General features: G+C 43.6%; 1 protein-coding gene across 1 annotated transcript in view; it reads right to left on the bottom strand.

The window, feature by feature from the left end:
• LOC138489003 (von Willebrand factor D and EGF domain-containing protein-like) overlaps positions 1-15,689 on the bottom strand; it is a 3,370,177-nt gene that overhangs the window by 1,584,502 nt on the left and 1,769,986 nt on the right. The window contains exon 11 of the mRNA XM_069616529.1: positions 7,894-8,105. Coding sequence (XP_069472630.1) covers positions 7,894-8,105 — 212 coding nt within the window. The remainder of the gene's footprint in view (positions 1-7,893; positions 8,106-15,689) is intronic.

The raw sequence follows: 15,689 nt of genomic DNA, 5'->3' as shown, positions 1-15,689 counted from the left end.
GGCAGCACACCACTCCTGAATAGCAGACAGAGAGTCAGAGATGAAAGAAGGAGAAGAAGTGGCAGAGGGGAGCCTGAAAACAAGCTCAGTGTCATCTGCATAGCACTGAAAGTTGGAGCAGAGAGTGGCAATGCGGTGGGTGAGAGGTGCCAGGTATTGGTTAAACAGCCAGGGAAAGAGGTTAGATCCATGGGGAACAGGACAGGTAGATAAACAAACAAACAAACAAACAAACATAGAGGAAAGGAAGGACCCAAGTTGGACCTGGGAGGGTCAATCAGAGAGGAACGAGGTCAGCCAGGCCAGGGCCTGATCAGTGATACCCAGGTTATCACGGAGACGATTGAGCAGGATGGCATGTTTGACCGTGTCAAAGGCAGAAAGAGATCGAGTAAGATGAGGACAGATGGGAGATTATAATCAAGGTTAGAGAGCAGGTCTTCCTGGATGTTCAGGAGAGCAGTTTCTCTGCTTCTGGCTGCTCTGAAGCCAGACTGATGGTCATGGAGACAACGAACAGATTCAGTGTAAAATTAAGCTGGGAGATGGGCAGCTTCTCCAGGGGTATGGCGAGGAAAGTAGTGATGGAGATCAGGCGATAGTTAGCCGGGCAGAAGGGGTTGGCTGAGGGTTTCTTGAGAAGAGGGTGCACAAGAGAGTTCTTCAGGGGGGAACGGAAGGCCCCAGTGGTGAAGGGGTGGCTGCAGAAGTCGGCAAGGGCAGACGCGAGGGTGTCAATGTGGTCCTTGATGATTTTGGAAGAACAGGGAATAACTTGTTTTGATGAGACTTTCATAGATCGGACTTGTCTAGAAAGGAGGAGAGGTGGCCACAGGGGGGCTGAAGCTAGAGGACAGAGTAGAGGTAAGAGGAGGAGAGCATGAGAGGGTGGACAGGATGTCCTGGGTTTAAGAGATGAAATGAGAAGCCAGGGCCTTGCAGAAGGTCTGAGAGGGGACAGGAGAGGTAGAGACTGCAGCAGGATTGGCTAGCTACTTGCACATTTTAAAGAGTTCAGCTAAGTTGTTAGATGCTGCAGGGAAGCAGGCTTGGATGTGGGCTCCTTCTTAGTGTGGACAGAGAGCCGTTGTTGCCTTTGGAGCAGGTGGCATGCCAGTTTGTCATAGGATGTGCAAGAAGCTAGCAATTTCCTCTCAGCCATGCTGCACTTGCGTTTAAGGGTGACAATGTCAGAGTCATACCAGGAGTTGTACTTGGCTTTGGTTTTCCAGCGGATCCTCATGACAGGGGCAGGAACATCAAGAGTCTCAGAGATAGAAGAGTGGAGCATGGAAAGGTCTGTGTCAGAATGTGAGTCAGCCAGAGTAGAAGGGGGAGAGAAAGTGGCGGCAAAAGCCTTAACTGACACACACTTTGTGGGTCAGATGACCCAGGAGGTAGGTGGCAGTGCTGGAGTTGAATTGGCCTGAGGGGTAGAGAGGGAGATATGGGAGGAAAGGAGAAAGTGATCACTCCAGAAAAGATGGTTGGTGAGGGGGATAGAGAGGGGGAGCACTGAGGAGATCAGAACATCCAGAGAGTGCCCTGCAGAGTGAGTATGGCCAGTGGGGAGGATAGAAAGAGAATGAGAGTTGCAGTGTTCACGAAAGAGTCCAGAGGAGGCACAGGAAGCATCCAGGTGGATGTTAAAGTCTCCAATAAGGAGTTAAGTGGTTGAGGCCAGGAGGGAGGAGGAAAGGTCTTCCCACTCAAAGAAGAAGGAGGTGATCTGACCAAGTGGCCGATAGATAGTAGCCACGGTAAGAGAGTTGCCAGGGGAGAGAGAGAGCCTGCAGACAAGGCATTTGAAAGAGGAGTAGGCTGGCATTGAAACAGCAGAGACAGGAATCCACTCCGGGAAGATCAAGGCTACACTCCCTCCGAAACGGTTGGATCTGGGTGCTGAGGGGATCTTGTATCCATCAGGGAGGAGAGTGTCAAAGCTCATGACAGAGCTGGCCATGAACCATGTGTCGGTGAGACCGAGGACATTGAGATCAAGTTCTTCCAGGAGGCGGCAGATGTCAGAGCAGTGTTTGACAGCTGAGTGAGGGTTGAGAGTGGCAATATGGAGGTGGTTGCCAACCTAGAAAGACTTCGGGGGAGAGGTACAAATCAGAGGCACACCCTGCAGAAGTATAGAGAAGCCCAAGGGGGGGCAGAAGAGGAAGGAGGAGAGAGCAAGGTAGCCAAGGAGGAGGCAGAGGGAGGAGGCAAGGAAGCCAAAGAAGGGAGAGAAGGGACAGCAGTAGAAGAAAGGACATTGATGAAGTGTGGGAAGCATCTATCAAAGAGGAGGAGGTTGGCCTGACAGACTTGGACCAAGACGGGGCCATTCAGGTGAACATTAATGATGACCTTAGAGGAGTGGAAGGGGGCCAGGAGGGCCTCCCACCGGTTGCCACCATTAATGGGAGAAGAAGAGAAAGGAGAGAGCACAGAGACCATAAGAAGAGTCCATAGGTCTGGTGAAGGAACGACAAAGAGGATGTCAGTGAGGGTCTGTCTGGAGGAAGCACTGGTATAGCTGTCAGCAATAGGGAGGCGTGACATTCAAATAGTTACAAGCTGGATATTGCCATTATCCTTCAGATCACATCAAACATCCTAGAAGACATAGAACAACTTGTCAACCCCAAAACGGTCATACAACTATTCATTGACCACTTGTCCCTACTAACACTTGTGGGAAAATGAGAACCAATCTGTGGTCATCCAATCCTACAGTGGCTCACATTTCCCTTCAGTAATTTACTAGGCTGAATGGTGCCTGTTGTAGGATAAGGGCACAGGGTCTCACCCTGCTGTAAAAGACAAAATTAAAATGATAATTGATTCAGAAAATGGGTATGGTGCATGTCATAGAAAACCAACTGTTCTCATTGTGCCTCGTTACACTTATATTGTTGTATTCTGGAACTAACAAAGTTAAAGAAGTGATAAACAAATGACAGAAAAAGGGCCTAACAAAAAAAATAATCTATTTTTAATTGTATGGTCTTAAAGGACACACATTGTCTTTTTCCCAATATAATCAACAAAATAATTTAAAAAAAATGTACACCTGACTTCTGGTTGAGTTAATATCACATGCAGTATAATAGTGCTTTCCCTTGCAGCCTAATGGGATCCAAAAATGGGGCATAACTGAAAGGCACACATTACTTTAAATCGATCACACCCTCAAAAAACTGCCCATTTACTGCATGCTGTAACACTCATTCCTTTTGGCAGTATTTCCCAGTGAAATACTGCCACAATTGTAATCCGGTCTGTAATTAATGCGGGTCCCATTAAAGAACGACGTGCAGATTTTTAGTCTGGCATTGCCAGAGCATTATACATATTCTCAGGATTCATAATTTTATGAGATTGCATTCGGGCAACACTATTTCCAATCATGAGATTGGCACTCCCCCTATTACAGAGCGGAAGAGCAAACTGGGCAAATTAGCAAAAATCATTGAAGGTCTGGTGGTTACCCTACTTGCATCCGCCACACTCCAGGAAGTGGTGGGCAACATGGACTGTTGCCAGCTGTGAACCCGATAAATGGTGCAGTGTTGCACAATCTGAAAGGCCCTTTATATAAGCGATGGGGAGGATATTGTAGAGGAGTAGATTGACACGTCATCCCTTGCCCCTGCCCCCTCACCTCCATCATATTGGAATAGCAGGAGAAAAGCCCTATGTGGGACACCAGGTACTGTCCCAATACTGCATTGACTGTATGATAGACGATATCAAATGTGACCTTGCACTGATAGGGTGTAAGGATGTCTGCACACACCATCGGACATCAAAGAGCTATAAGTGAAATCTGACAAGAGCAGAGTGACGTAATGAAGGAAAGCCAAGAAGACACACTGAAACAATAGGGCCATACTTAAAGGAATAAAGATGTAACTGGAGTGATAAGATAAAAATGTAATCAAAGACAAAGAAATCATATGCACCAAAGAAATAAGTGAGGAGAGATGAAGTGAATTTACATACACAGAAAAACATGGTAGCTGAGATATAAAGAAGCTTGCTGCAGAAGAAAACATAACGTGGCTAAGGCGGCCATGATGGAAAGATGGATGTTGGACTTGTGTTGAAACCAGTCAAGCTACCTCAGTGACAGACCAGGGCTGCAGAATTAAGAGAGACTGGAAAACAGCTTTGTGTGTGGAATAAAGAGGAGACTCTTGGCCTGAGATCAAAGATGCCTCTTGAAGAAATAATTGCAAGGCACAAAGGGAGTCAAGAGGATATGCCTTGTAGTAAGACATATTTCCCTTAGATTATGTGAAGAAGAAAACATCTGCAAGCAACAATTTTTGGATAATCAAAGATGTGAAAAGCATGAGCAGTGTGACTTGAGCAAGTTTCCAGATGCCATGGGGAGTAATGACACCCAGCTTAATTAAATCAAATAGGAGTAAATAAAAGGTCAAAATGGACAAAACCTTGGTCTCCTCACAGAAGTTAAAAACAAGGGCTATTCATTAAGCGCTAGATGGAGATAATGGTGTACCTAGACTCCCTTGAAAGTCCCAGAACAGAGAACAGGCTGCAATGTCAACTATAATGAAGAAGCCTTGGCTTGGGGCCTGACAGATGAAAGATGATGGAATAATTGGGAAAGAGTGTAGTAGTCTGACGTTGCTCTCTTCACCAGAGTTTCATTTTGCTTACGTGCTGTTAACGAGCTGAAAACCCAAGGATGGGAGAGAATACCAACCAATTAGAGGGTCTATGTAGCAACATGCTATACGAAGTTGCACAGGCCAACCTAACCTGCTGCTGTTTTTCTGCTATAATCTGTATAATACGTATTTAGAGGTGGCTCAAGGTGTACCTAGAAGATAAGGGCCATCCAGTGATATTACTAATACTTATATGTTACATAGGCATATATGTTCCCTTAACCAATCCCTCCCTTCAATAGGTTTTACAGTTTGCCAGGTAGGATGACCTCATAGTTGATGTACATTGAGGTATAACATCTTTGTGTAATCAAAATTGAATTGTGAGTGTGTGACTACAGTTTGTTGTTAGCCAGATTGCCCTACTTTATTTGAGCAGACAATAAAGTAGTACTTTGCCCTATTCTTTGAGTCTGTCCGGTTATTTGGGTCTGAGATCATTATTGCTAATTCCATCTAGCACATGAGATGCTTCAAGGTGCTAGAGCAAATATTGTGCGGGACAGGGCAAATTAAGCAAATTAAAGCACCCCTATTCTGAACTTCCCAAACATCTTCCGTTTTAAGGCAGTACTTTGGTTGAAGTATCTGGAAAAAGAATGTGCCTTGAAATATTACACCTAAGGAAATGAAACCAAGGGAGGAAGGGACAAACACAGCTCATAAGGCCCTTAGGACCCACTGCCTTAAACAGGTGAATCACTATTGGTGCATTACCCAGTGCCAGTCCAGGCAACTACAGGCACCATGGTTAGTACACAGCAACAGGTGGATCTCAGGGTGGTGACCAAAACCTATCACAGGTGAATAAATAACATGCTAAACGACCTAAACAAGTAAGAACTGACAAAACAACAGCTGTGTACCATATTGGAGATGCCCTATGCTGTTGAGGGTCTTCCTTTCACTTTCTTGATGGTAAACTAACTCATCATGCACAACAAATGTACCACAACCATGGAAGACATTGATAGTTGATATGATGCTCTGGGAATGGTAACCATGCACTAGAGCAGCACATAGGATGTGTGGAACACTGCACCCTTACTGGTGCCACAGTAACCTACACAGAAGATAAAATACGGCGTAGAAGCTTGCACCACTTTTCCCATCAGAAGCTGCCCACCACCCACTCAAAATCGGCACCAAATGGGATAACATTTCGTAAACCACATTACAGCAAAACATTCAAAAAAGGCTGCTGATGCAAAGACACGTGGACATCATGACACTGAACGAATTGAACAACATCTGAATGTAAAAGTCAGATACAAATTCAAACCATTCTTCAGAATGATAAACAGTTTAAATGGTCCCCATGTTACAGGAACCATACACCAAGGAATTGCACATGCGTCATTCTAAAATTGGCTTAACTCAGCATGTAGGCAATATTTCCCATAATGATACCTGCAAAATAATATTGGATTTACAAAACATTGGGTCCCGAATAAAAACATGAGAAGTGGATGGATAATATGATGCAAAATAGATTTGTAGATACATATATAATCTATACTTTGAAAGACTCCATGGGAGGGAAGGATTGAGCTGTCTGTGTTCATTCCATACACATTCCTATCGGGGATACGCGGTATTAATTGGGCATTAGAAGATCAATGCTGGCAAGGGACAAATGGAGATGTTTAATGCTCTATCGTAAAATGCTCGATCTACCCAAAAACTCACTATTTTGTGACTTTGACATTTTATTGACTCAACATCAAATTATTATTTTCTTTTAAATCATGTGTTCATAATATCATGCTAAATTATCATCACGAAGCTTGTTACTCTGTGAAACACAGTCTAGCCTTAATTAATCGTATGTCAATATCTTCACTCTTTCGACACACATAATAAAGTGCCCTCTAATCACCACATTCATACAACTCACTAGTACCTGAAGTGCTGCTTACTACACAATTCGTAAAAGTGCAATACGTGCTATACATTGAAACCATCATGACACAAACGCATGAAAACTATACCCTCAGGTTTCCTTTGAGGGGCACTTTTTAAAACCGCTGCAAAAGCCTGCCTATGTTCCAGGGGTTACTCACTCGCGTGTGTACCTTGGAGTCTAATGTTTGTGTATTGTGGATGCCATTTCATTAAAATCAAATAAGGAACAATCTATCAATCACTTTGTGGTGAAGTTGGATCAGGTTTGAATGATTTATTGCTAAACCCTTGCAACATTAAATTAGCTCTTCTTTGAAAAGACTGGAGTACCACTTTGGATACTCTACATAATTAGGAGCCATGTTCGTATTTAAGATGTAAAACAACTGGGGACCCTGGCACCCTACTTGAAGCGCTTTCCCAATTTTTATCCCCGAAACGAATTCATGAGATTCACGTTCAATCTCTTACCAGTGAGGGAAATAGTTGCCAGGCGAAAGTTGGTCCTAAGGGAATCGTTTTGCCGATTTTGTGGCAATGAAACTGCTACGCAAAATTTGAAACATCTCATAATGTGTCCTGCACTGATTGACTTTCACACTTTATATTTTTAAAAACAGATTCATAGTCTAGAATGTATTCATTGTCATAATTGATGGCAACGTATATTAGGCGGTAACCCCACTTCGGTGGCCGTGGCTGTGTTGGGTTTTCTTAAGTGACTGAAGGTCTTAGATGGCAATGATTTAGTGAGTATATGGACCGAAGACCTCATAATGTTAATCATTAGTGTATTGATGACTTGTGTTATTGTTTTATTTTTATTTTTTGTATTGTGTTGTTGTGTGCATTTACGTCTGTTTATGAGACAGTTATTATTTTTACTGATTTTTATAATATTGTAAAGTGCTGAATTTTACTTAGCCATGAACAATAAAAAAAATGTTTTTAAAAAAATAATATATTATACCTTTCAAAGTGTGTTCACGGGAAATACATGCAAGCCAGGAATAACAACTGCGTCATTAACCAACATGTAATTTGCGGCATTTTGCAACAAAGCTTTTCTTTCCATTTCGAATGGAAGTCCTCACTTGAGATCAAAGTCTGCATCCTGCATTATGATAAGCGGACAAAGGGACGTGGAACATTAGATGTACCGGCATAAATCGTTTTCAAAGAGCGGACTGCATTTCCGAAGGCTTTTAGGAGCGTCATTCAGGATATGAATACTTCAGACACATTTGCAGTTATTTTACCCGACGTGTAACAGGTTTGAAATCTCTGGCAGTGCTACCTCCAAGCTTGAATGAAGTTCTCCAGCGACTCGGTGCTGTGCGCAGGGAAAGGGCTGCCATCAGCTCTATGGAAGTCATTCCGACCGTTCCTGTCAAACAGGCCACACAAGCCTCGGGTTCCATTAAAATCACTGCTTGGCGCTCTCACAGTCAAACTTATCCCCCAGTCGCACACATCAGCTCTGACAAAGGCGCCTGAAGGGAACATGATCTGCAAAATAAGACATACGGTATAACAATTTTCATGTTATCAGTCCGTTAATGCAGCACAACATAACATCTATTGCTGATTTAATATAATGTTAATGTAAATCTAATGCATAACATAATGCGTCTGTATCTCCACATTAATACCAGCTGGTCATTCATGTGTTTGCTTTTGCATTCCACAACAGTTAATTTGAAGACTTTACCTTCATAATCGATGCTGACTGTCTAAATAACTATTGGTCAGGTCAGTGTTTCTTTTTCAACCTCTTAGCGTATGCATAAAGTATCCAACATGCAGCTTTTGCCAAGAAAATAACTGCTGCCAGTCCTTTCGCTGAGTCCTTATCAAGACATTATAAGCACAGTCCAGGTATTCAACACTGTGCCACTGATTTAAGACTATTGGTATTCACTGCAATTATTATTATCTGCAAACATCCTGCTGCCCTCCAAAACAATATAGCTGACATTCAAACTTCTTCAGCACAAGTAGTTCCTCAAAAGACACAACATTTAATTTGGGCAGATTAACAAAGTTGGGTGCTTGGAGGAAATGGGAAAGAACCAGGGATCTCATTTCACCAAAAGGCCTGGGGTAACAGATGTGACATCACAGGAAGTGATGGCACCTGACCTCACCCCTTGGGAAAACATGATGTGGCATCACATAACATTGTTCCAATACACTGAGAAAAATATGTTTACAATAACACTGGAATATGATATACATTTCATACAAGAATGGATCACCACATGTAGCATTAATATCAGTGTGTATAGCACCAACAACCGTAATGCAATAACGCACTGTCAAGATTGAGAAACACTGAGATCAATATATGCCCACAACCAAAAAAGATTTTTAAAAGCTTTTTACAGCCTGTTAAATCCGCTTCTGCCTAAGTGAATGCAGCTGCTGATTGCAGATTAGGATGACTGGTGTTGCTAGGCTTTACTACCTGCTGACAGCAGAACTGCCAACCATGTCTCCCACAGCTCGTGGGAGTTTCCAACAAAAGAAGTCTGCCTCCCTCACTGCTGTAATTCAGCATCATTCTTCAGCAAAAATAGTCTGGATGGAAACTTCCTATTGTCCAAGCAAATCTCAGTCTTTGTTGGGATACGTTAAAAGACTGCACCAATTAAACAATTGTATGTGCTAAAAAAAAAGTTGCTTGATGATTTTGCCATACAAAATGGTGGAGGTGACTGCTACATTCCTCTCGAAAGGGGCAAGGAGGAAATCCGACGTGATCAGAAGGCATAGAATACAGAAATTGCAAGAGGCACGGCTCACTGCTGTGTGTTTCTGCCCAGTGGTATTGTGTACCTCACTCCATCCATGAAAGTATGTTCCATTCCATTTTGAAGATATTAGCATAGTGTTGGTCTTTCTTTACAATGCATTGTGGAAATTGCAGGTCTGTGTTTAGAATGGAGACATCCAAGGCTGGAAGTCAAAGAATGCATGTAAAACACATGACTGGAATAACATCTTATGATTGGAATGCAGCAGGTATGTCGACCATTCGGTGAGGAGGCATTAGCAAGAAGGTGACGGCATGCTCTAATGCACAGTGCACATAGTGCACTGAAGAGCATGTGTTGCACAATGCCTGAGAGCTTGAAGCAGCAGATAACATACACTCTTTTTTTTACAACGAACACTAAAATGAGAGCCATATGTTGGAAACAAGGCTGGCCTTACTATGTCAGAGGGAAGGTAATTAAAGTCAATTACCACTAGCCAATGGTGTGGAACATGCACATTTTGCAGCCCTGCCTAAAGTTAGCAATTTCAACAGATCAGTCCTAGCATATAATGCTATTTCACGAGTTAAAATAAAAACAGCCATTGATTAAATGTCATATTGACTGGTTTAATTTACTGTGAACATCAAATTAATAGTACAAATGAGATCAGAAATATGAACATGGACACCACTGGCATGTTGCTAAGTGAGATTTTAGAAAGTAAAGTCCATCCTTAAACAATGGAGAGATTGAAGATGTTACTAATTTTATTGTGGGCCATCTTAATGACAACATCAATCCTACACACGACTCCAAAAGCCAGTGGCGGAGTCCGTTTTTGATGCCACGGGGGATAAGTGATCCTCAGGGGGCACCAGACAGAGGGGTTGGGTAACTACATTTTTGCAGGTATAACTAGGAGGCATAATTTTTCATGCATTATGCATGTATGTAGCATTTATTTGGTGTATAATTTGTATGTTTCAGCATAATGTTTCTCCATCACTGTTTGCCAACTGCTAATTGGGATGCTTCATAGTCAAGGTACAATTGGCAGGAATTTTTTACCTACTATATATTTCATTTATAAAACCTTCCACTACAAACCACATCTATTATCAGTTACACACCACACAGTAAGGACGGGTTAGACTTGCTGCCCCAAAATGTCAGTCTAGCCAAGTGATAACACATACCATGCATACCTTAAAATAGATGCCCAGAAAAAAAGGAGTTCCACAATCGTATTAAAGGGCTAGACTAGACTTGCTGCCACAAATGCTAGTCTCGGCAAGTGATAACACATGCCATACCTACTTTATCAAGATGCCCAGAAATAAATGTCACGTCGCCTGCCTGTGGGCCCCCGGCCTGCCCCAAGCACCGCACCCATATGCACATACTGACACACACAATCACACATAGGAAAAAAGAAAGGCAGGAGGGTGATTGTGACAGAAAAAAAATGGTGATGTGGGCAGTGAGGATGAGTGAGCTGATAGCAGAGAAGGATTAAGGATGAGACTGAGAGAAGAGGAAGATTGGGAGAGTGAGGCATGGGTGGAGAAGACGGGAGGAGTAGCTGGGGAAGGGTGCCCGCAGAAAGATGAAGGAGAAGCAGGGACGGTGGAAGTGGAGGAATGGAAGAAGGCAAGATATATAACGGAAGGGAAGAAGGGATAAAAAGAAGATGCAGGGTAGAAGTTAGAACAAGGAGGATAAAAGGATGATCAGAACGAAATAAAACAGAAGGGAGAGCACAAGAGATCAAGAGAGGATGGGTGATTGGAAAGGGCATGGAGAAAAGAATCATAAATGAAGGAAAAGATACATTAGGATATAAAGGGAGTGTTAGGAAAGATTCTCTTTACTGCACCTTTCCTTCCATCTTTATGGAACTCCTAAACGTTTTGCTTTTATTTTTGAATCTGTCCTGTACTTTTTGCAGTACAATGAAGCCTTACGCTTCACTGCACTGGCCTTTGTTCATATGTTATGGGGAAACTGAAATGTCCTTCAGGCTGTCAGTACTGGGAAACCTTGTTTCCCTAAGTCGTGTTATTGTGTTCCTGTCACAATATAGGTTGGCCTTCTATACATCTGTCCACCAGGCCAGAGTATAGAAAATCAGTCTTAACAAATTGGTGTACAGTGGTGGGATGACCCTCTCCACATAACATCTAGATATTTTGTGAAAAGGATCTGTATTGGGTACCACAGTGTAGATCCCTGGTCGTGTGTCCAGAAAATACTTACACAGAACACTATAATATTTGATTGCCTTGTAGATACATGTCACCTAATATACTGAATATCATGGAAACAATCACGTTCACCACTGTGAGTGCCTCCAAAGTTGAGCAATTGAGAACATTGTATGTTGAGAGAGGCTTGACAGTCTCTGGCCCAAAAGCTGAGTTAGTTATACAAATTCTGCACTTTGAGAGAACAAAGTTGTGCCTAACTTAACAAATGGTCCTTATGGTGGAGCTGGGACTGGACCCAGCACCAGTAATATCATTGTTGCCACTACAGTGGCTAGTGTTGAGGAAGAGGAAGGAGAAAGTGCATCCTCTGAACCTCTGTCTGTGACCTCCTCAAATGCTGAGGCAATGTTCAGTTTGAAAAGGGATACACTCAGGCTCAAAGAGAAAGAGCTTCAATTCAAAATGACCAAATTGGAAATTGAGAGGGTTAAGAGGCAGAAAGAAAGGGATCACCAGCTGGAGCTTGCCAAGATTCAGGCTTTACAAGGTTCTTCCAGAGGATCTGGAGATGGTCCTGGGTCCTCTTCAGATCCTAGGTTTCCTAAAGATCTCTTGAGTATGTATGAAGAGAAGAATGATATAATTGACTAGCCTGTAACGTTTGAATATGCATGTGAGGTACGAGGAGTGAGTGATGCTGACAGGATTGCATGGTAGCTCAGCAGACTGAGGAGGTTTAGATAATACAAAAAGAAAGAATGCATGACCTATGTACGTTTTGTTGCTGTTTTTAAAGAACTTGAGTGGCTGGATCGAAGCCCTTTGAGGACATTATCAATTTGGTCATGCTTGAACATATGCTTGCATCTTGTTCCCCAGAGCTTAAGCAGCATTTGACTGACTCAAAGGAAAGAAATCCAAATAGGCTAGCCATTTCTGCTGACTAATGGATTTCACATACAGTGTCCTATAAGGGAAAGAAGCAGAAAGAGAAAGAAGTTGGGGATACTGATACAACTATGTCCAAGAAGGCCCACAAAAAGTTTAATAAGGGGTAGTCAACAGAATCAGGCCAGTGTAGTGGGACTAACCCCCCCAAACAGGTGAGTGTCTATTCTGAGCCTCCCTATGTGTCAAGTGCCATTGGGATGTGCTACACTTGTGGAGTAAGTGACCACAGGAAGGGGGACCCCAAATGTAAGGGTAAGACCTTGGGGGTCCACTCTGCCAGTCTGGCCTTCTCTAAGTATGAAGAAGAAGAGATGGCAGGGGTCTCTTTCCCTTTGACTGCATTCCCTCAAAGGAAGAGTCTGAAGTTAGTTTAGATTCCTTGGAAACTAGTATTGCTGGAGCATTGGCTCACATCCCAGTACTATTGAATAGTGATAATTCTGTTGAGGATAGTTCAGGTAGGAGGTGTAACTACCTCTACCGTTAGGAACACTTGGCCCAGTCCTACCTATGCAGGTTCCTTCATGGTAAACCCACAGGTTCTTGCCAGAGTTCCTGTGGGGGATACTCAGTTGGCTGGTATGCCCTCTGTTAATGTTCCATGAAAACCTGCCATTCAAGCTGTGAATAGAGAAATGGTCAGGGCATCTATCAATGTGAGAGGTGTGGTTCGTAGAAGAGTGCTGGGTGAGTTGAGTCTTCAAAACGTATTTCCTGATAGACCCTTACCAGACCCTTCAAGCACTAGGTCTCAAAATCAGGTCTCAAAATCAGGCTGTCTTATCCAAGCCCCCCAGCAGCAGCCTAGGTCTAAGAGGAATCCCATGGACAGAAGAGTCAGAAACAGAGGCAGAGGGAAGAATATTCCCCCTGCCTTACCTACAACTGATGTTAAGGTAGTTGGAAGTGTCCCCATTCCTAGTTTGGAAGAGGGACCCCCAGAAAACCTTCAATCCTATGGGCCTCCTAAGCCACCTAGTATACAGGTAGAGGAGAGCCCTAGGAGATGAAGAAGTATGGGTCAACAGAAAAGGAAACCATCATGGCTAGGGCTATGGAGAAAGGCCTACTTCCAATGGGAGGATTCTCCTCCAGTGAAGCAAAGAGTTCAACAGGAAGGTGGGTTACTGCAAAGGCAGTCCACAGAGCCCACCAGAGCAGACCTTGAGAGGTTGGAGGTTGTTCAGGTTGTGAGGCCATTCCTGCTACAGTTGGTGTGTGACATTCCCCTGGTGATGCATCCTAGCATCGGATATCACCTGTGTGGTCTAACACACATTCCTGCTGCCCATGATGGGGATCTCAGAGGAGAACCAAAGTAGGAGTATCACTCTCTGTCACCAGGTTGATAGGAGTGAACTCCTTGCTACTAGAGACAAGGCTTAATGTCATTAGCCCTTTGACTCTGTAGACCTCAGGCAATAGGTTGCAAGTTTTGATTGCTGTTCACAATCCCATACGCCTGTGTGCCAACCCACAGGGAATGACTGCCAAATCACTCATTGATACCACACTGAATGACAGCTCCAGATGTAGCTCATCTGCTGTGCTCAGTAGTGGTCAGACCCAGATGAGGGATCGTGAAGTGACCTGTCAAGTGTCACTAAGCTGTAATCCAAAGGACTTTCTGAGCGAGAGATCTGTCAGATCTCTCGGGAGTTTGATTGGAGCTCTCGGTGAGCCCCAGAGAAGGAGGTGGGACCTTCTCCTGTCAAGCCTGTTCTGTAAATCCCTGACTACCTGTCAGTGGTCTGGGCCTAGCCTTGTTTCACAGCTTGGCAAGGTAAACTACTCCTAAGGCTTTGGTGGACCTAGACAGGTTGCCATACAGTTTCCTGTGAATAGTATGGAGTTTTATCTTGAGCGATACAATTGGAACCCTGCTTATGGCTATAGAGTGGGAGCCAGAGAGATCTGTGTGTCTCCCTGCCCTGTGTCAAACCAGGAGCTTCTAATGGCTTCTGTGAGGATGGACTAGTGTCTCCTCACCTGACCCGACATCAGCAAGGTGAGCTGGAGAGTTTGCTGAGTCAATCACCCCCCTTGATGTAACTGACACCCTTTATAACAGGATGGAGTAAACCAGACTGTATTCTGGGAGTAAGTGAACCCACCAAGATTGGGTATTGTGGTGGTTCAGAACCAAGAGAAAGTACTGACAGTTGGTGTGAGATCCACCCTGTGTTGGAACAAAGAGTGTATGAGCCTTCTAGCTGTCAAGAGATCAAGAAAGAAGCACACTCTTCACTAAGAGGTAACACCTTAGGGGATTAGCTCTGCGCTGAAAAGTAAAGCTGTTGTTATGATCTCTCTGCAGGGTTAGCAACATATCCCTTGCAGTCTGTGCTGAGGAGACAGCAGTTTTGGTCCTTTCAGATCCTTAATTCAGTGAATGGACTTCTGGATTGGTGACTGCAACTGACAACTGTCAACTGAGCCTAGCCCCTGTTCAGAATGGGAAAATGTATCTCAGCAATGCATGCCTGGATGACATGGCAAATTCAACCCCCACTTGGAAGGAACTGGGTCTGACTCAAGAAACTGGGTGTCAGGACCTTCATCAGGACAACTTGTTCAGGAAGACAACCAAGTGTCAAACTGAACAGGAGACATTGGCCTTCCTCATGCATGAAGTTGGTGTATGTGGGGACAAGATGCAAATTCTTGTCAGTGAAGTACTTCATGTACAGAACAGGGCAACCCCCCTACTCAAGTCCAAATTAGGACTTTCCTGGGCCTCACTGAGAAATACAGGAGCAAAGTGGCAGCCTATAGAAATATAGCTGTCCCTCTAACTACCCTCACTATTCATAGGGGACCTAAATAGTTCTTATGGACTCCTGAGTGTGAGAAGGCCTTCACTGGCCTGAAAGAATCCCTAGGTCAAGCTCCTGGTTTAACACCTGTGTATAGGCGCGTTACAAATGCCATATCATATCATATCATATCATATCATATCAAGGGCACCTGATTGGAAGAGACCTTTCATAGTGCAGACAGATGCCTATTCAACTGAGATAGTTGGAAGACTTTCACAGCTTAATGACAAAGATGAGGAACACCCAATATATCTAGTCAGCTACCAGTTTAGGGGTGAATAACTCAGTTGGTCCCAGGTGGAGAAGAGTTGTTTTTCCATTGTATGGTGCCTTAGGAAGTTGAGGTCCTACCTT

Source organism: Ambystoma mexicanum, chromosome 9 (assembly GCF_040938575.1).
Source record: "Ambystoma mexicanum isolate Mex_15411 chromosome 9, UKY_AmexF1_1, whole genome shotgun sequence".
Lineage (NCBI taxonomy): Eukaryota > Metazoa > Chordata > Amphibia > Caudata > Ambystomatidae > Ambystoma > Ambystoma mexicanum.
This window is presented reverse-complemented; position numbering and strand designations above follow the sequence as displayed.